At 39.8% G+C, this 20,856-nt stretch overlaps 1 protein-coding gene across 2 annotated transcripts in view; it reads right to left on the bottom strand.

The window, feature by feature from the left end:
- The window catches only part of NME7 (NME/NM23 family member 7), a 261,547-nt gene that overhangs the window by 208,305 nt on the left and 32,386 nt on the right, over nt 1-20,856 (bottom strand). For both annotated transcript variants that reach the window (XM_047839723.1, XM_047839724.1), the window contains exons 2-3: nt 4,557-4,664; nt 3,625-3,791 (exon numbers count right to left, since the gene is read on the bottom strand). In XM_047839723.1, coding sequence (XP_047695679.1) covers nt 3,625-3,791; nt 4,557-4,664 — 275 coding nt within the window. The remainder of the gene's footprint in view (nt 1-3,624; nt 3,792-4,556; nt 4,665-20,856) is intronic.

The raw sequence follows: 20,856 nt of genomic DNA on the forward strand, positions 1-20,856 counted from the left end.
AGTGGTATGCATTCAATTAGCTACAGCTTTTTTATGTCCATTATAACTCAGAAAGGAGATTTAAAGAAAGCAAGCAGGTAGAAACGTGAATCAAATGTCGTATTTCTGTAGTCTAAGAGAACTGGAAGGCCGAGGCCAGTTTGAGAGCGAACGTGAACTATACTGAATCATCTGGATAACTGCCTCAAAATTAGCTGATGGGCAGCACAGAGATCAATTTTCCTTGGCGCTCCTATCATTTCTTTCTAGTGTAAAGAAGGGAGTATGAGAAATACAACCGGGAGGTACTGAGTTCATAAATTATCCTTGTCCCCATCCACACTGAGAATGAGGCTGAGTTACAGTTATTACATACAGGTTGCTTCTACGGGATCACGAGAGACGTTACGCGTACTTACTTCTCCAATGCCCATTTTTTTTTTTTTTGTCATTTAAGTGAAAGAATACATTTTTTTAAACTCTTAAATTCTGAAGAAGCTTATTTAAATCAGCCAAATGGTTGCTGGATTTACTAGCCCACACACAGTTAAGAAAGAATCAAAAAAGAAGATGGGGAAACAGTGTTAAGTCAGTAAAAATATAATACTGCATATATTGTTATTAATTATACAGCCCAAATATTTAAGAATTTTTTTAACATTTATTTATTTACCTTTGAGAGACAGACAACAGAGTGCGAGTGGGAGAGGGGCAGAGAGAGGGAGACACAGAGTCCGAAGCGGGCTCCAAGGCTCTGAGCTGTCAGCTCAGAGCCCGATGTGGGGCTTGAACCCATGAACCACGAGATCGTGACCTGAGCCGAAGTTGGACACTGAACCGACTGAGCCACCCAGGTGCCCCAAAAATTTAAAATCTGTCTTCATATTCTTCTGGTTCTCCTCTTTTGAAATCAGTCCCACTCAACAGTATTTATCAACTTATTAGTTAGAGGCTTAATGGAAAGAGAATGAGTTTGAGGCATATACAACAACGTTTACTGGTTTCTTTACTGTCCAAATCTACGACCGTGGCCAAACTACTCAACTGTGCTGTAAAATGGAATCAATGACATTCACTCTAGAGAAATAAGACTAATATATATGCAAATTGTAATTGCTATACGTATTATTATTTTATTTTGATCGGGTCATACTATTAACCCTGTTTCCCTAATTCATTTACTTCTGCTAGTTTAAACGAAAGCTTAAAGTCATCTTGAACTGAGATTCACGTGAAAAGTGCCTATCACAGTGCTTGGCATATATGTGCTGAAAAACATTTAAGCTATAAATATTTATTACTTGCAAATAAAGGAATTAGGGTAGAGGTTTCCTTAATCTCATAGACTTTCACCATGAGCTCTCATAACAATGAGATTTCTCTTTATCTAACATCCTATTTTTTCCCCCCATTTCAGAGTTATTCTGGGAATGGTCTTCTTTTTTTTATGAGGTATTCACCACCCCTCTGATACATCACCACTTGTGTACTAATATCCACAATGAGCACCAGAGCACCCCGAGATTACAAAAGGCTTGTAAAAAGGGCTATCAGGGGCTTGTAAAGAGGTCACAGAAAGAATATTACTACTGGAGTTACTCAGATGTTACGTGACCAGCTATTTATTTTGTTGGTAGACCTCAAAATATAGTTTGACATATTTTTTTTCCTCTCAAATTGAAGGGTACCTGGAGCTTTTTATATTGATAGCTTTACCTTCCACTGGCGGTCCCTACTTTTAATTACTACAATAATCACTCCACACTGCCAAGAATCCCCCAAGATAAATATAATATACAAGCCAAAGAAACCGAAGCCAATAATGATGACAAAAGAAGTCAAATTTCAATTCAAATACAGTCATTCTAGCCTCAGAAGGTTGAAAACTCATAAAGAGAGAGACTGAAAATGAAAATGTCACTTTAGCAATGCTGAAAATTGATATGCAGGAGAAAAACCTTACTAAAAAGTCCTTGTTTTCAGAACAGCCTGATTTTTCAGCTGCATCTCCAACATTTTCTGTCTCTCTTCTAAATCAGAACTGAGGAAAAGTCAGGGTGACAAGTGCAGCTTTGACCACCAGTACAGAGAGAAGGCTAACGAGACAACTGGAAGGTTCCCGCCGCAGCCTCTCACCGTCACAGGAAGAGAGATATGTGCACTGGGAGGGAAGGGAGGAGCTGGACAGGCCGGCCGGAAGCTCTGCCTCCAGACATAACTGTGTTCAGTGGCCTAAACGGATTCATTCATTGATTCAACAAATTTTTGTGGGGCATTCCCTGTGAATAACGTACTGCCTGGGGCATCACAAGAACGGTCTTGAGGCATACAGTTGTGAACAAGACAGGTAAGTTTCTCTTCGCTATTGTGTTATTTTATTTTTATAACACTAGCTCATTCTTTCTTCGCTGGATCAGTCAATATTTATCAGACAGGCGTTAGGTCTGTGTATAAAGCTCAAAAATCAACGACATCCATTACAAACAATCTAGACAAAAACATCTTTGTCAACTAGATCAAAGGTCATCATTTGTAAGCAGGGAGGACATTTCTGAAAAAGGAAAGGGTAGATCATGAATTTAAAATTGTCATTCACTGACTGATTTAGCTAACACAAATACGCGTAAGGAGATGTGCTTTGTGCCAGAAGACATACAAATGAAGTGAGACAGAGAGAGGACGACCGCTTTCCAGGTCCTCTCCGTTCTCCCATGATTAAATCCTCCCATTCTTCAGACTGGACTTTGGGCTTTATCTTGCCTCTCCTCGGCCCTTCAGCAAGCTGTTTCACTTGGCTAAGTGTCAACTCCCCCATCTGCAAAGGGGAGCTAATTGTAATAGCACCTGTAATAGCACCTTTTTTATCAGGTTGCCATGGGACTCAAATAGCCCATTCAGATCATTTTAACACCATGCTCCATATAATAATAGCTGGCCATCACTGAGTGCTTATCACTACCATTACTGTTCATCTTGCCCACATCTTCCTCTGCACGCCTATTGCTACCACCCTCATTCAGGCTATTTTGCTAATTAAAGTTCTAAAAAAATGTCAACCGTCAAACAAGTGAGGCAGAACAATGGGCTCTTTCCAGTAAACAACCTACAACTTTCTGCCTTTGAATCTCTTCTTATCCTTATTCCTCTGACCAGCATTCCCTCCTCTCAGCCTAACTGGGTAAAAATCCAATTCATCTTTCAGGATCCAGCTCAAATACCTTCACAAAGCCTTCCCCGATCTTCCACAACAAACTACTTTCTTCTGTTTCCACCGAGAGTGTGGTACTCACTACTTTTCTCCTATAAGCCATGTTTGTCCTACACACCAATACTTTTTTATGTTCAAACATTCTCAGTTCCCAGTTAAATGCATGTTATGAAGAAAGATGAGGGCGTATAAAAAGTTTGTATTTTTTTTCTCCAGAAAATAATCACTGCCTAGGACTATGGGCATCACTTTGTTATCTGAGTGAAAAACAAATCACTGAATCTACTCCTCAAAATTCTAAAAATGTCCTAACACTGCATCGGATCACTGAATCAGAAAAGTGTCTATGTTGCAAAAACACAAGATAGAAATGAGAAATTAGACTTTGGTATCAGGACATACATAATGTTTTAAGAATGAAGAAAAGATTTTCTTACTTTTCTTTCCTACTGCCCAGTTGGCGAGCTGTGTATTGATCCCCATAGTCAATTAGCACCAGCTGTCGAGAAAAGACGTTCACTTTGTTGCCTATAAATAAATCTTCCAAGTGAAGATCATCATATTTGGTCCGCTTTAAAAAGGTGCGGTGATTCTTCACATCGTGCTAAAACAAAAACAACGCAGTAAGACAAATAATTCTCCAAAGAGAATGTTACTCTTATTATAAATTAAAAATGATTCTTAATTCTGCTTCGTTAAACATTGGCGACGTTGTTTCACTTTTGCTACAAATACAAATCACATTTCTTTTAGAACTTCTTTTTTCCTAGTGGAATCCAGTAATAACAGAAAAACTTATTACAAATTTAATACTTTAATAAACCATGAATAGAAAGATTTGTTCATTGCCAAACCATTTCAGCAAATTAGTGCTTCCGAAATCCCAGAGAAATTCCAAATTTCAGCTGTCTTGCCTAGACAAAACCCCAGTACCAAAGAGATCTACCTGTAAAAGGGTTGCCAGTGAAGAGACACAACGAAATATGTGCGACTCTTAACCTGATCTTCTTCAATCTGACTCGTTGGAGAGATAACAGCTTTCAATATTGGTGACATATTTAGGGCCATGATAATCTTGATCTGCAACCACTTACCGCCTATTGCTTAATCTAAAACATGAACAATCCCACATCCGTTTTATAAACAAAAGATACGAATTACTATTTTCACATTAAAGATAAAGGTACAAAGTTACCCTCTTGTATTGGAATTCAAACACCAAAAAAAGAATTCCCAGTAATAAAAGAAAAAAATATATTATGAATTTTCAAAAGCAGCGACATAAAAGGCAATCCTATTCCTCTCCCTATCCCGCATTCACTCCCTCTGCTGATGTTTAAGGGGGAAAAAAAAAAAAAGGCTCAATTACCATTTCAACAGATCCATCCCCTGGGTAAAATAAAAGTTCATAACGTCGAAAAAGTGAAGCATTCGGATCATACCACTCGGCAATGAAAACGAATCTTTCCCCGTGATTCTGCAGAGAAAGAATTAACATTAACGTATAAAATATAAGCACTTCTTGCATAAACCATCTACGTTGAAGGCAAGAATTACCAAAGATTTGTTAACAAGTACATCTGTTACTGTTTATTACATTCAAGGATTCTTCTTTCAACCGTATATCAGTTACCACCATACCTTCAGAAATACTTCCTTCTAATTCCTCATTAAATATCCTCAGCTGTCTCAAAGATGACTTATGAACTGCTTAATACTTCACAACCATCCGATCACCCTGAGTAAATTAACAATTTTTTTTAGAACATGAGCTCCTGATCGGACTACTGTAATAATTCAGCACATTTACATAGAAACAGATCTGAAAGCAGATTTACATATAAACAGACAATAAACTGCTGTGAGAAAAAAATTCTGAGAGGCTAGCTCTCAATTACATGAGATTTTAACTTTCCTAAATTTCAGAATCCAGCAGTAGTCGAATGTTGTCATCATTAAAGTCATAGTAAACATCCTTTCTTTCCTTCCTAATTTCACACGATAGCGTCTTTTTACAGAAATTGGAGAATGTGTTAGTCTAGGTCCTCTGAGAAGCAGACACCGAGACAGGATTACACTTGCAACAAAGGGCAATTCCTAGAGGAGAAAAATGGGGAGGGATCCAGACCACAGTACAAATCTGACTGGAAGGAAGGAAAAGAGAGAAGGGAGGGAGGCATCATTCCAGATTGCTGTACAGTCTAAGGAAGGTTCAGCAAGACTGGCAGGCAGTGCCCCGGCCAGGGAGCCCTCAAGAGTTCCTTGACATCCGGGGACCCGCCTGCTTGAGTCTCCCTGCTCCTCAAAGGCACCAGTTGGGAGTAGCCCTTGGGAAGCGTGTCTTAAGTGCAAAGGCAGCAGCGGATTTCAGAGCACAGCAGGTGGGGCCCTTGCTCATAGCTGACGGTGTGTGAGGTGCATTCCTATGCCTATCACACAGGATGAAGTGAAAAAATAAGTCAAAGAATGACCCTCTTTCCTTGACTGTTAAGCAGGACTTCCAATCATGTATGTTGTTAAAAACAGCTTAGCCCCAAAGGTCCGTCATTATAATAAGGAAAGGAGGACATACAGGACATGTAAGGAAGAAAGGAATCTAGTTTTGTTGCTAATTCTGAACTTAGCATCTGATTCTCTGGTTAGGATACACGGATAGGTTTTTTTTTTATGTTTTGTTGATAATTTCTTTTGTGTTAATAATCCCCTTATATATTCTAATGGTAGAAGGTGTATGGCTAGTTATGTTTATGATTATACCCATAAACTGTACTGTAAAAAGTTTTAAGACGCTATTTTATTTTTCCCACAATCATCCACAAAGACATATTTAAGCAACGCTAGTTATTAGCTAAGAGAAAATGAAGGTAAATTAAGAGACATACTATGACATTCGTGAAAGCCTTCCTTCACACATTTTTTTTCATATTCTTACAAATACGGCTTCTTAAAGTTTAGGTTTCACTGTGCGGTTCTAGTGTTGTGGTCCCCTTATAATAGAAAATTTAAATATTACCAGCTTACTAAATTTTTTACTCTCTATATTAAAATATTCACTCACTCGACGACATCATTGAAATATTTCCTTCACTAAAATAAATAAATGAAATTAGAAAATGGAAGAAGTACGGATGCATCTAACTGAAGGTAATGGGGCAGGATGGTGAGGTCAATGAAAAACCAATGAAACTTGGCATCATTTATCCAGGGAGCCCAAACACAAAACTAACCAATCGTACTGCTTAATTTTGAGGCAGGTAACAGAATTTTGCACAATAAGCTCTCCAGAAAACAGTTTTAATATAAAGAAAATAAATGGAGGACCTACTGTTTCTGACTGACAAACTAGCTTAGAGCGAACCAAAGCAAGAAGAACTAGAAAAGTGGGATACGAAAAAAATATCTGTCTGAAAACCCTGGGGAGCCTCTAAGGCAGCCAGAATTTGATGATCCCGGATCTGGAAAGGCAGGAAGCTTACGGAGGTGGCCCAACATTCTTTGTGCTGCTTTTACTTGAGGACATGTGTTGAGTCTTATGTCAGCCTGGACAAGAGACAGAGAAGCTTAAGAAGAGCCAGCAGAGGAAAGCTGCCAAGAGGCAGAGAAGCTAGCAGAGCTTCTGACAATGTCACAGGGATATGGAGTGGCCAAGATTTGCGGGACAAAGATCCCGGGGAGAAGGACATTCTAGAAAAGTGAGCTCATACCTGTGTTTGTTCTCTAGCCTCACAGCATGGGGAGAGAAAAATGGCTGTCTAAACCCACTAAAGAGGAACTCTCTTAACCCTCCCACCTTTTTGTTGATTCCTGGAGCACAACACTCTAGGAGCACAGGTAAACAAAAGGGTCAACTGTCCCTTACAAAGTTTACAAGTTACATGTTCACTCAACGCTTACTCCTTGACCACACTGAGGGGATACTTTCCCCATTCTAGCTCCCTGCATCTCCTGAAGTTCAATGATAAGCTATCAGATACACCAAGAAAGAGAACCAAGAGAAAAAGCAGACAATAGAAAGAGATCCATGAGTAGCTTACCTATTATCTGACAAAGGCTTCAAAACAATGAAGATAGGTATTAAAAAAATACATTGAGACGAAGAATTTCACCCGAGAGCCAGAATCTTTTTTTTTAAGTCAAGTGGAAATTCGAGAACTAAAAATAACTCTAATATAGCATTCTCTAGCTGGCAAAAAATATCCTCTAAAAAGTAAAGGTGAAATAAAGACATTTCTAGATAAGCAAAAAGAGAAAACTTATTACCAGTGTGCCTGCATTAAAAGAAATTCTAAAGGCAGTTCCAAAGGAAAAAGGAAAATTATACCAGATGATTCAAGGAGTTAAAGAAGGGGCTGAAAAACAGTGGAGACGTAAACACGTGGGTAAATCTAAATAAATATTATGCATGAAAATAGTAATAATGCCTTGTGGGATAGAAAATACATAGAATTTGGATGTATGTCAAAATGAATATAAAAGGTGTAAAAGGTAGACGATGTTCATCAAATTATGTACAGCAAAGAAAATATCTCCTACATCAGTTGCTCGACCTGTTCTCAAATTCCAACGAATATTCATGAACAAGAATCTCTCTTAAGGGGCGCCTGGGTGGCACAGTCGGTTAAGCGTCCGACTTCAGCCAGGTCACGATCTCGCGGTCCCGGAGTTCGAGCCCCGCGTCGGGCTTTGGGCTGATGGCTCAGAGCCTGGAGCCTGGTTCCGATTCTGTGTCTCCCTCTCTCTCTGCCCCTCCCCCACTCATGCTCTGTCTCTCTCTGTCCCAAAAATAAATAAACGTTGAAAAAAAAAAATTAAAAAAAAAAAAAAAGAATCTCTCTTAAAATAATAGATACGTGGATCAGGGACGTTCTGTTCAGTTTTCCACCCTCTATTATGTTAGAATGAATCTTCTCCCTCTCCTACTCCTCAGACAATGGGAAAACATTTCTCAGACTGTTTAACAAATCAGTGACATTCAAACTTTAAGAAATGAATGGCAACCACTAATCATGACAATAACAATAATTTTTAAAGTACCTACTAAGTAGCAAGCTCTTGACACGATCTCATTTCATTTTCACAACAGACAAAATAGGTAGTACCCCTATTTCGTGGACAAGGATAGTAAAACTTAAAATTTTTGAACGCTGGTCCAAGGTTACATAACAAAGAAATAAGTTGGCACTCACTATGCTTTGTCCCATTAAACAGCACTGGCTATGAAAGATGACACAAAAGCCACTGTTTAAGAACGTATCCATTCAATGGGCCTCCATCCACTAATGAACTGAGTTATTTATCTACTCCTCCATGTAAAGCTAAATAATTCTAAACAGGGTCAAGTTTGTTGCCTTTATCAATCATTAGGAGAAGATTAATGATTAGGAAATGCAATAAGAGAATCATCTCATTCCCTGCGACATCAAACATATTTAACAAATACTGCTTTTCAATTACATCCCAATTCCAAAATTTTAAGAATCAAGTCAGTGAAGCGTGTCCTTCTAAGATAGCATTGGTGTGTAAAATACCAAAAAATGTTATAAAGCGGATGCTATCTAGGAAATTACAGAAATTATATTGTATTGCCCATAAGTTGCTGCTTTAAATCATTTTCACTGTGAGCATTAGTTATTCTAATGTAGTCATAAGCTCTAAAGGAAAATAATAAAGCAATTACTTTTTTAAGGTAAAGGGGAAAATAGGCCAACAGAAACCAAAGGTCATACTTTATTGGGAAAAGAATAAAAGAGTTGTTAGCTTTAAAAATTCCCTCAGAACCACCTAATGATTGATGTTGAAGGAAAAGTCTGCAACACTACACAGCACTTAAATAAATCTCTGATAAGTAAGCATCACACAGAAAGAGAGACAGAAACTATACCCACAAGATTTCAAAAATGCCTAAAGTTCTATCTGACCTCTTAGATTTTAACCTAGAGTTTCAGAATAGCATCTACACACAAAGAAAAAAAATCCTTCATATTCTCTTGGAAAATTATCCCATTCCTTCATTTATAATGTGATTTATCTCAACAAGATTATTTAAAACTACATAAAAATAATAATGGAATTTCCATTTATGATGAGGAAAACTAACTCTCAAGCAGGTACTATGCCCTCTATGAAAAAGGGCCAACTATGCCAGGTACAAATTGTATCCAAATGCGATTTAAACTTCACTTTCTGATTTATCTTTGCAGTAGAAAGTCTGGTTACTTCAAAGAGTCAAAAGATGCCTCGGGGTGCCTGGGTGGCTCTGTCGGTTAAGTGTCCAACTCCTGATTTCAGCTCCGGTCATTATCTCACGGTTGTAAGACTGAGCCCTACGTTGGGCTCTGTGCTAGGCATGTAGGCTGTTTAAGATTCTCTCTCTCTCCCTCTGCCCCTCCCCAGCTCGTGTACATGCAATCCTCTCTCTCCCTCTCTCTGCAAAGAAATGGAATGGAATGGAATGGAATGGAATGGAATGGAATGGAATGGAATGGAATGGAATGAAAAAGATGTCTAGAGGTATAGCAGTGGGACTTCTGGACTAGGCACGAAACAGGAGTGCACCTGAATGTCCCATTCAGGCTAGTCTTTTGCTCGCTGCCTGATATAGACATACCCACACACCTCCAACACCAAAGTTGCCTTTGAAATTTAAACATTTTTATTTTTCAGCTAAACTGAGCAAAGTCTAACAAAGAATGTGATCCCCCTTATATTATTGTCTTTTACTTATTTTTTACTTTACATCCAAGGTAGTTAGCATAGATAATAATGATTTCAGGAGTAGATTCCAGAGACTCATCCCCTATGCATAACACCCAGTGCTCATCCCTACAGGTGTCATGCCCATCACCCCACCCACAACCCCTCCAGCAGCCCTCAGATTTGTTCTCTGTATTTAAGAGTCTCATGTTTTGTCCCCCTCTTTGTTTTTATATTATTTTTGCTTCTCTTCCCATATGTTCATCTGTTCTGTATCTTAACCCCTTTTATTATTTTAATGATGTCAAAATTGAAAATCATTTTGTTTGAACCCTTCACTTTATGGGTAAAAAAATTGAGGCCCGGGGCGCCTGGGTGGCGCAGTCGGTTAAGCGTCCGACTTCAGCCAGGTCACGATCTCGCGGTCCGTGAGTTCCAGCCCCACGTCAGGCTCTGGGCTGATGGCTCAGAGCCTGGAGCCTGTTTCCGATTCTGTGTCTCCCTCTCTCTCTGCCCCTCGCCCATTCATGCTCTGTCTCTCTCTGTCCCAAAAATAAATAAACGTTGAAAAAAAAAATTAAAAAAAAAAATTGAGGCCCAGTGAATATAAATGACTTCCATAAGGTTACAGAGCTAGTTCATGACTGAGCCCGACCAGGAAGCTACACGTGCTGTGACTCAGAGATTTCCATGGTACCAGCCCTCCAGGGCCAACTGAAGAGGGAGAAACTAACACGGAAGTAGTACGAAGGGACACCTCCATTTTTGGGTCACAGATCTGAGAACGTCACTGACTGGATGGTCACAGGGACAGTAAGGGTTTCAGCTTCCATCGGACATAGGCTTCTGCAGAGCATTTAAAGATCACACGGTAGCACAAAGAGACTTTTTCTTAAAGTAGCCAAAACATTTTCCTTCTTCTGGACATTCTAAATATAATTTACACATAAAAAGATAATGGGTCCCTCACACTCAAGCACACTGTGTTCCAATTTTGTAACTAATCACTAATGGGCCATCTAGTTTTTGTTTTGGTTTTGGCATGTCTTTTTTTTTAGGGGCATCTTGGCATAGTGAATATTTTAAGCTGAAGGAGCTTGAGAAAACCACAAAAGAAGAAGGTCACTTTGACCTTTTCCTAAGCCTCTTCCCTGAAACAGGTTATAAATCCCTCGTGTGAGAGGTGCCTTCCCAGAAGAAAGAAGCATCCTTATCTCTCAGGACAAAGGAACATGGGAAAAAAAAGAATCCCAGCAAACAGGCCTTGCTATCCTTATGAAGGCTCCCATATCACATAAAACTTAAATCAATTGATATGTTTTCTCCTATTAATCTGTCTTTGTCAGTATTCAGACATAGCCAGGGACCCTAAGAAGGTCAAGGAAAATGTTTTCCTCCCCTACAACTCCCTGAAAGGCTAAGTAGAAAGCCCAAAAAATGGAATAGAAGCTTTCAGGCGCTGCACTGGAGGGGGAGGGTGCAAAGAGGGGGAGGGTGAAAAGCCAAATAGACCTTAAGTCACAGAGAGCACAGTGGTTCTGCAAGATGGCAAATAGTAAGAAACAATATGCTGATGATTACGTAAACAACAGCTAAATGTGACTCACAGTGCGGAAACGGTAATCAGAGTATCGAACAAAAAGCAGTTCTGTTCCTGCTGCAAAAGATCAGCATTGAACAACATAATGAGCATTTTTATTGCCAAGGAACTTGGGTGATGATGACCCAAATCTTTAATATTCAATTCAAAATCCTGGGCTAGGTAGGGAACAATCGTTCAGAAGGACACTGAAGAGTATGTCAGAAATAGCTGCCGCTGGGGAGTATGTGGTGTGTGAGGGGGTGGCGGGGGGGGGGGGGGGCAGTGGGGGTGGGGAGGCTACTTTTCAATGTACACCATTATGAAATGTTCCATTATGCTTGTTCCATAATGTTCCATTATGCTTGTATTTTTTGTTATTGTTTAATGTCAAGAGGGGTTAAATTGTTTTCTAATTTGTAGTTTTCTTTATAGTTTAATTTCAAATTACACTGAAAACCTGAAGCTGGTCTTTCTTTTTTTTCTCTCTCACTATGTAAGAATTTAACTACGTAAACACCCAACAAAGATTAATACTCATCAGTAGACCCTTCTTCACATCATATTTCATCTATAGCCTTTGGAGTTCTCTTCTATTAGCCATACTATAAAATCAGAATGGGAAGACAAAAACAGAAAACAAAGAAACAAAGGAAACAAGCAATGGGTATAGTAACAGGAACGTTAAGGAAACCTCCCAAGTGTCCGTACAGGCCTCACTACCTGCCCTCTGAAAAGCAGAAGGCAAGGCCATCAGACTATGTACATTACCTTATTCCCATCCACCAATTCATTTATCCAACAAACAGAGCACTTGCCATGTTCTATGTACTATGCCAGGTACTCAGGTATGTCAAGATATGACAATGGCAATTAGAAACAAACACGGTCCTTACAATCTAGCAGCCAGTCAAGCACTTTCGAGGAACTTAGAACCACTGGCTCTGGATTGATTGTTCTGCTCTTTCACAGTTGACTCAGTTAAGAGAAGTGATTTTAATTTTGTACTTAAAATCCATTCTACACTGATATGACTACTCATCAGAATGTGCTGTACAGCACGTTACAATTTTTAATTTCCCTTTGATGGTACGCTTTTTCAGACGTAGAAAAATCTCAGATTGTTTTTCCAAACTTACTTTGTTACACCTAAAAAAGGAAAATGTCATTTTAAAATGTAGCATATGAAAATTGCATCTATTCAAATGCATTCCGGAATGAGTCACTTCCCAGTGCAGCCATTTTTTAAAATAGTCAGATTATACCATGCACATGCTAATGACGTAGGTAAGTTCCTTCCATTCATTTTGAAAACATTTTCCCTTCTCTCAATTCCTTTTAAGAAAAAAAAAAAAATAGGGGACAACCAACAGAAATAATAATATTCTTCCGTAAAACAGGTGAAATTTAAAAACCACATGTATATTGGTTATAATCATGATAGTGGCTGAACTTGCAGACAATGCTAGAAGAAAGGACAGAATCAGTTGATTCAATACAGTTGAGTTGGTGACATGTGGGCCCGTGTTATCGCCTGAAAGTGTTCCACCACCAAATGCCAGTCTCCAGCGCTCTGTTCCCTGCCCACATCCTCCTGTCCTTGCACTCAGGTTGTCCAACTTCTCCCTCTTTCCAGCGTAACGGTCCTTTCACACATCGCCAACCCACCAGCCTGTCTTTCCTTCACTTCCTGCCTTATCCAGCTTAGGTTCCTTGGTCTGTCATTTCAATCATTATCTTAACAATTCTTCTCATCCAAGACCCAGCCCTAAATGAAGTTAACTAACCTGTGCTTGCTCCGTGCCTGTGTTTTACGGTTTTGTGCCTTACTTTTAGGTCTATGATGCATTTGAGTTAATTTCTGTAAAGGGCGAAAAGTTCTGTGTCCATTCAGTTAGAGGTATAGACAGGCAGATACAGTGTTATTTATTCGTTGAGGTAGAGAGAGAGAGAGAGAGAGAGACTTCCTAGAGCATCAGTCTTCCTTAATGTTAAGTAAACATTTTTACATTATAACAAACATATATATTATTGAACAGAACGTAAAACTCATATAATTTCACATAACTTATAAGATAAAATAGGTGATTTTAAGAAAATCTCCCCCCTAGTTTTGAAATTCCACGTGAAATGACATTTGAAAGGTAACCAAGCCTTTGGAAAATCAAATCACGCCACCCCTCTCTTGGTCACTGCTTAAAGGAAGGCCCAGTCATACACGGACCATGTGAAACTAACAATCTTCTCCAAGCACACATGCCTACCCTTAGTTCAAGAGTAAGTTTATTAAGCTCATATCGTCAAGTATAATCGTGTCTTGGCCTCGTCTACTTCAATGTTACAGGTCAGAAAGAACCACTGTCCTCCTGATGACCCCACAAGCCCTCGTTCACCACATCCTGATTGGACCTGGCCCTATCAGGATTGCGCAGTGCAATGCCTAGACCAAACGGAGTCTGCGGCTGCTGCGATAGTTGCTATGATTCGTGGGAGCGGCTGGCATGGCCCGGAACTGTGCTGCTCAAAGGGAAGACCCAGGAAACTGTTAACGGCTTACTTTTGGGTCGACTGGGGAATACTTCAGAATGGCTAAAGGCATGGGCTCTAGAGGCTGACAGACCTGGGCTATGTGGCCTTCGATAAGATATTCAACCTCTCCCAGCCCTGGTTTCCGGATCTGTAAAATGGGGCTATTAATAAACTTTCCTCATAGGGTAATTGTGGGGATTAAATGCCTCAGTGTGCGGAAGTCACTTAGAATTTATGTTGCCTACGTCTTTCCAGCAGTGACAGTGGCTTGTAGAGCCATCTGTGACTTTAGAGCTGCACTGGCCTTGTTCCGATATATAGGGAGAGCCTCTCTTGTTTGTGATACTGCAGCCTTGGCTGCAGCAAATCCTAGTCAGTAGTTTTTTTTAAGGCCCTTGCAGAAAAATCAGTAGGAAGGAAAAAAGGTTTTGTGAAGGACAGAAAAATAGAAATGTGACTGAAATTGTACGTTTATGAAAAGCTACTGAATGTATAGCTTTTCTGCAATAATAAGCAATTTTTATAAAGGACATGTTAATAAATCAGAGTAGGAGCACAGAATCTTGCCTTTTAGAGAGCTCAAAGTGTTCACCAATAAGAAATTGAGCAACAATTTTCTTTCTGAGTTTTATAACATCATCTGTTACCCAATATAATCATTAGGATTATAATTCAAACTTCTCAAAGGAAACACACCATTGAAAAAAATCATAAATTATACCAATATATCAATCAACATGAAACTACTGTTGCAAATTATAGCTGTGAAAAATTAAACCCTGTGCTTCGGCTTAGCACAGAAACCAAAGATATTATGGAAAATAACAATAAAGTATTCCCGTTCTAGAGTTAATAAAGTCATGCTAGATATTATACTTATTAGCAACCAATATGTCCAAAAGAGCAGGTATCACACGTTACCATTTAACTACTCGAAGATGCAAACTACTTATGTGACTAGGTGTACAGGGCCAAGCAGGAATCTGAGGAGCTACGTCTATGAAATGAGAAGAATATCTCAACAACTGGCCTCCAATTCTACAAAACAAAGCAGAAGTGCTCCACACTTGATTTAAGAGACAGGAATCTTCCAGATGAGAAAGTGCACACCCAAGGCTTCTCTGATATCAGAAATAAAGCACAGAAAATTCTGTCAAATAAATTACCAAAATCTCCATTGAATGACTCACCAGTAAATTAAGGCATGTTTTCAAGTAATTTTTTAGTCCTGATAGTACTAAGCCTGGGGGAAAGTCAGAAGAAATTGAAAGTCATACTTATCTAATCTCACATCAATTATAAATTCAGAAGAAACAAAATGCTAACACGGATGGAAAAGTACTTCATCCAATTCACAAGCGCTCGGGGTGAAGAATGAGCTCGTGCATGTATGTGCATTTGTGTGCATCTTAAGTGAAGAGGAATATTTCTGAATAATACGTGGTAATAGTATGAAATCATCTTTATTGCATTTTAAATGTCTCCAATGTTATGGAGCCACTTAACAAGGAAAAGTCCCTTATTCTTCCAGGGACCTCGTATTTTGGTTAGGCCTCAGGAGAGCATAGGAAAGTACTAAAGACATAGAATTCTTTAAAAAAAAAAAAAACAGGAACAGGAAAAAGAAAAAGAAGCAGGAAGGAAGGCAGGCAGCACCATTATTGTTATTTTTAGGGTACCAACTATCATAAGCTTGTATGAATCAGGAGTCGCTGTTAACATCTGATTGCTTGTACTTACAACTCTTCCAATGTTCTCGAACCTGCTACTATTTTAGTTAACCCTTACAAATCTTATTTACCCCTCAGAAAAGTTAGAAATAAATACTGAATTAAGCAGGTAGGGAGGGAAAGGGAGACAAGCTACACAGTTTGTCAGGCATATTTAGAACCCAATCTCAGTTGACTCTTGCCACAAACCTGTCATGGAGGCTCTCCCTCTCATTCTCACCGATGAGAAAGAGGTTCAGGAGGGAAGTTAATTATCCAGGGATTCTGCAGATCAAACACCTAGTCAGGGTCAGAGCTGGGATTCAAACAAAAGTCTGATGTTAAAAATCAATACCCATTTCCAGACATCAAAAGCATTGAATCAAGAAAAGAACCAAGAGTTCTGGATCAACCAAAAGAGAAACACAGATGGGAGACAGTGAGAAAGGTAGCCTGTCTACAAGGTATATCGCAGCACAAAAGCAGACAGTGATAAGAAACTAGAGGTCACTAACAATGGAAGATTAGTTGGGCCTCAATTCTAGAAAAATAGGAACTATTCTAGAGTTGTAAAAGAGCTCTGACAGGTTACTGAAGCACTTCTTACATGTTTCTGACAGGTGCACGTAAGATGTACTACAAGAGCTAAAGTCATCTTGAGAAAGAAGGTATCACAATTCTGCATTCCGAGCTATACTACAAAGCAACAGTCATCAGAACAGTATGGTACCAGCACAAAAACAAATATGTAGATCAATGGAACAGACAGAGAGCCTGGAAATAAACCCATGATTATACATACGGTCAGTAAACCTACGACAAACAAGGCAAGAATATACAATGGGGGAAAGACAGTCTCTTCAATAAACGGTGCTGGGAAAACTGGACAGTTACATGCAAAAGAATGAAAGCAGGCCACTTTCTGACACTGTACACAAAAATGAACTCCAAATGGATTCAAGACCTGAATGTGAGACTTGAAACCATAAAACTCCTGGAATCCAATATAGGTAGTAATATCTTTGACATCAGCTGTAGCAACATGTTTCCATATATGTCTCCTCAGGCAAGGGAAACAAAAGCAAAAATAAACTATTGGGACTACACCAAAATAAAAAGGGTTTTCGCAGCAAAGGAAACCATCAACAAAACAAAAAAGCAATCTGCTGAATGGGAGAAGGTATCTGCAAATGATTTATTCAATAAAAGGTTAATACCCAAAATACATGAAGAATTTATTCAACTCAACACCAGAAACCCCCAAATAATCCAATTAAAATGGGCAGAGGACCTGAATAGACATTTCTCCAAAGAAGACATCCAGATGGCCAACAGACCCATGAACAGATATTCAACATCACTAATCAGCAGGGAAATGTAAATCAAAACCATAATGGGGTATCACCTTTCACCTGTTAGAATGGCTAGAATCAAAAAGAAAATAAGTAACAAGTGTCGATGAGGATGTGGAGAAAAAGGAGCACTTATACCCTGCTGATGGGGATATAAATTGGTGCAACCACTGTGGGAAACAGTATGGAGGTTTCTCAAAAAATTAAAAATAGAAATAACCATATAGTTCTACTACTGGGTATCTACCCAAAGAAAATTAAAACACTAATTTGAAAAGATATATGCACCTTATGTTTACTGCAGCATTATTTAAAATAAGAGCCAAGATAAGGAAGCAACTCAAGTGTCCATCAATAGATGAAGGAATAAATAAGATGTGTGAGATACACACACAATGGAATATTGCCCAATCACACACACAGAAATGAGACCTTGCCATTTGTGACAAACCAGATGGACCTAGTAGGTATTATGCTAGGTGAAATAAGTCACAGAAAGACAAATATCATATGACTTCACTTATATGTGCGATCTAAAAGACAAATGCATAGACAAGCAAAAAGAAGAAACTGACCCATGAATACTGAGAACAATCTGACGGTTGCCGGAGCGGAAAGGGTGAGAGGGTGGGCAAAACGGGTGAAGGGGAGTGGGAGATACAGGCTTCCAGTTATGAAATAAGTCACAAGGATAAAAGGTACAGCATAGGGAATACAGTCAATGATATTGTAATAGCACTTGTGGTGAATACAACATAACCTAGAGACTTGTTGAATCCCTATGTTGTACATCTGAAACTAATGTAACATTGTATGTCAACTACACCTCATTAAAAAAAAAAAAAAAAGATGTGTTGTAAGAGATCAAGGGAAAGGAGTTAGTCAACATCAGATTTCTAGGGAATGAAAATCAGTTCACAGAATAGAAAGGCGTGCATAAAAGAAAAAACTGTGGTAGTAACAGTAATATGATGTGGTGTTACGTATTCAAAGACACGGCAGATGTTAGATATCTGTCTGGAAATGTCTTTATTCCACCTCCATTTTTCTGAAGGGTATTTTTGCCGGTTCTAGAATTCTGTGTTCTATAATAGGTACTCAGGAATGCATCTTGAAAAACAATATTCTGGACGCTTCTGCCCCCACAGAGTAAATCAAGAGATCATCCCAAGAAACTTTAGTTTTCCAAAAAAAAAAAATGTATTTTTAAAAACCTGAGGGCATTATATATAAATGAGCTATTATATGTCTGAAATAGTACTAGACTTCTAGTTTCTGAAATTGTAAAAACTGAAAATTTTAAGTGACTGCTGCTTGCATATTTTACACTTCTAGAACTCCAAAGAGTCATTGTTAAGATATAAATACTAATTGCCAGTCACCAAAGTGTCAAATTGAATAGTTCACTCTTAAACAACTTGGAGGTTCGGGCACCCACCCGCGCTCGGTTCAAAACTGAGTATAACTTTTGACTCCTGTAGGAGCCAAGGGCAGGCTGCCCAAAATGTGCCACAATGGCATATTATTTCGAATTGAAGCTACTGGGGGAACAGCCAGTGCCAGGACACTCAGACCCCCTCCCCAAGGCAGAAAATAAATCTCCCTTATGAAAGATGCCCTGCCTGTACTAAGAAGTAAAAAGACATCCTTATCACCAGAGGTGGAAAGTTTAAAACTGACAAAGCTGTAGAAACAAAACTTGTTACTTTCTAACTTCTACCTCAGCCCAAATTCCCCTCAGAATTCCTTACTAATTGAAGCTCCCAAACATGTTTTCCTTACCCTGCCAATTCCTCACAAATTTATTGTCTCTTTGTCTAAAGAACACAGAAACTACCTGGTTTGGTCATTTACTTGGGTCTCAATTTCATTACTGGGCCTCCACGCAAACATACAACTTTGATTTTGCTCTCCAATTACCGTCTCGTGTAACTTTACTTCTTAGTCCAGTTGGAAGACCTTGAAGGGTGGAGGCAGAATTTTTCCTTCCCGTAAAACGTCACTACTAATAACCGACTGTTGGCTGAAAGCTTTGCTGATGACACAAGCAGTCAATTAACACGTATTTTGTACGTTATGTGTATTAAATACTATATTCCTGTAAGAGACTAAGCTAGAGAAAAAGTTATTTAAAACCTCCTAAGGAGGAGAAAGTACATTTACAGTACTGTACCTATATTTATTGAGAAAAACCTGCTTCCAGGCTGTAGGAGTGCTGACGACACTGACTCCATCTTTGGCCCTCCCTCTTGTTCTCCCTTCTGGGACACATATGGCACCACTCTAAGATAATCACCCTGTGACTCCACCGCCATGCTCCTTGCTCCATAAAAAGCTGGGGATGCAGGTCCGGAGGGGGCAGAGGATAAGGGCTCGCACTCCGCTGCATTACCCCTCTGCCCAACTGCCCAATCGCCCCTGTCAGTAAATTACCCTGAATAAAGCTCTATCCCGAATGGTATGGAGGGGCTTGCTTCGTTTTTTCAGTGTTAAAGGGCCTGCTCAGTCCGGAGGATACATTACTGACCCTCCCTCACCTTCTAATATAGGCAGACTAGGCTAGACAGGGGCAGTAGTGATGGCCCGGGCCCCCCAGTGGTGGCGACACTCAGCAGCCTGGTGGCCTCTGCTTGTTAGAGCCACACGGGGGGCCATGGACATGAGGTGGGCTTGGAGGCGCAGCACAGCTGGCCCATCTGCCTGGAGGTGTCCCACCGGCTCATGGCTACTGGCAGCTGTGGAAGACCACAGGACCAGGGTGCCACCGAGGGAGTGATTTGTGCCCACCCGTAGGGGGCCGAGGCCAAAGGCCAACCTTGCATCGCCCTGGAGCCTGGCTCCAGAAGACTTGGGAGTGAGATACTGGGTATGGGGCGCCATGCACAGCACCCTCCCTGCCTTCTGGACACATTCCCCCTCTTCAGTCCGGGCCGCAGCACCGGACCCCACTCCACCGCCCCCCATCAGCCCATCGGGTGACGTGTAGCCCTCCCAGCCCTGCGGCCCCAAGGGCTGCTGACAGCCAGCAGCTCTCCTGGGTACTCAGAGGACGGCAGGCCTGACCTCTGCAATGGTCACCTTTCGTTCAGTCCTGTGGAGACTGGGGCAGGCAGTTGTGAATAAAGCCTTGTAGCTTTTTCTGCCAACTCTTAAAAACAAACAAACAAACAAATGTCGTAAGTGGATCCTGGCAGTTCAAACCCATGTTGCTCAAGGGTCAACCCTGTACTGAGCCCAGAAGATAGGAGTGGACAATGTTTACAAAGGTGAATGAATAAGACTGTTGAAGCAGCTTAGAATCTAATTCAGAAAAGACTCAGAATGATTAAAGTCATTTTCTTCATCACAGAACATGCATACAATTCAGGAACAGCTACTTATTACTATATCTCTTCTTTCCCACGTGTTTAAAACTTCGTTGTAATGGTGGCTTTCAAACTTTGTAACTTCTCACCACGGCGCGATACGTCCATACCTGTAAATATATTACTTGCAAATTTTATGCAGCAATATTTATCCTTACTATGTGCTGTGGACTAAGATTATTTTCTATTCTACTTTTTTTAAACACACTGAACTGATTTCATGACGTACAAATAAGGTCAAAAACCTTTGAAAAAAACACCATAAACCGCCCACCATCTCCCTCTACATCTTCTCCTTTACTCAGACTGAGCACACTTAAAAAAAAAAAAAAAAAAAAGTTTTTCCCTATTGGAACCAAGCAACAACTTATCAGTCACTAAAATAAATGTGCAAAATGGGCGCCTGGGTGGCTCAGTCGGTTAAGTATCTGACTTCGGCTCA

This window comes from Prionailurus viverrinus, chromosome F1, assembly GCF_022837055.1.
Source record: "Prionailurus viverrinus isolate Anna chromosome F1, UM_Priviv_1.0, whole genome shotgun sequence".
Lineage (NCBI taxonomy): Eukaryota > Metazoa > Chordata > Mammalia > Carnivora > Felidae > Prionailurus > Prionailurus viverrinus.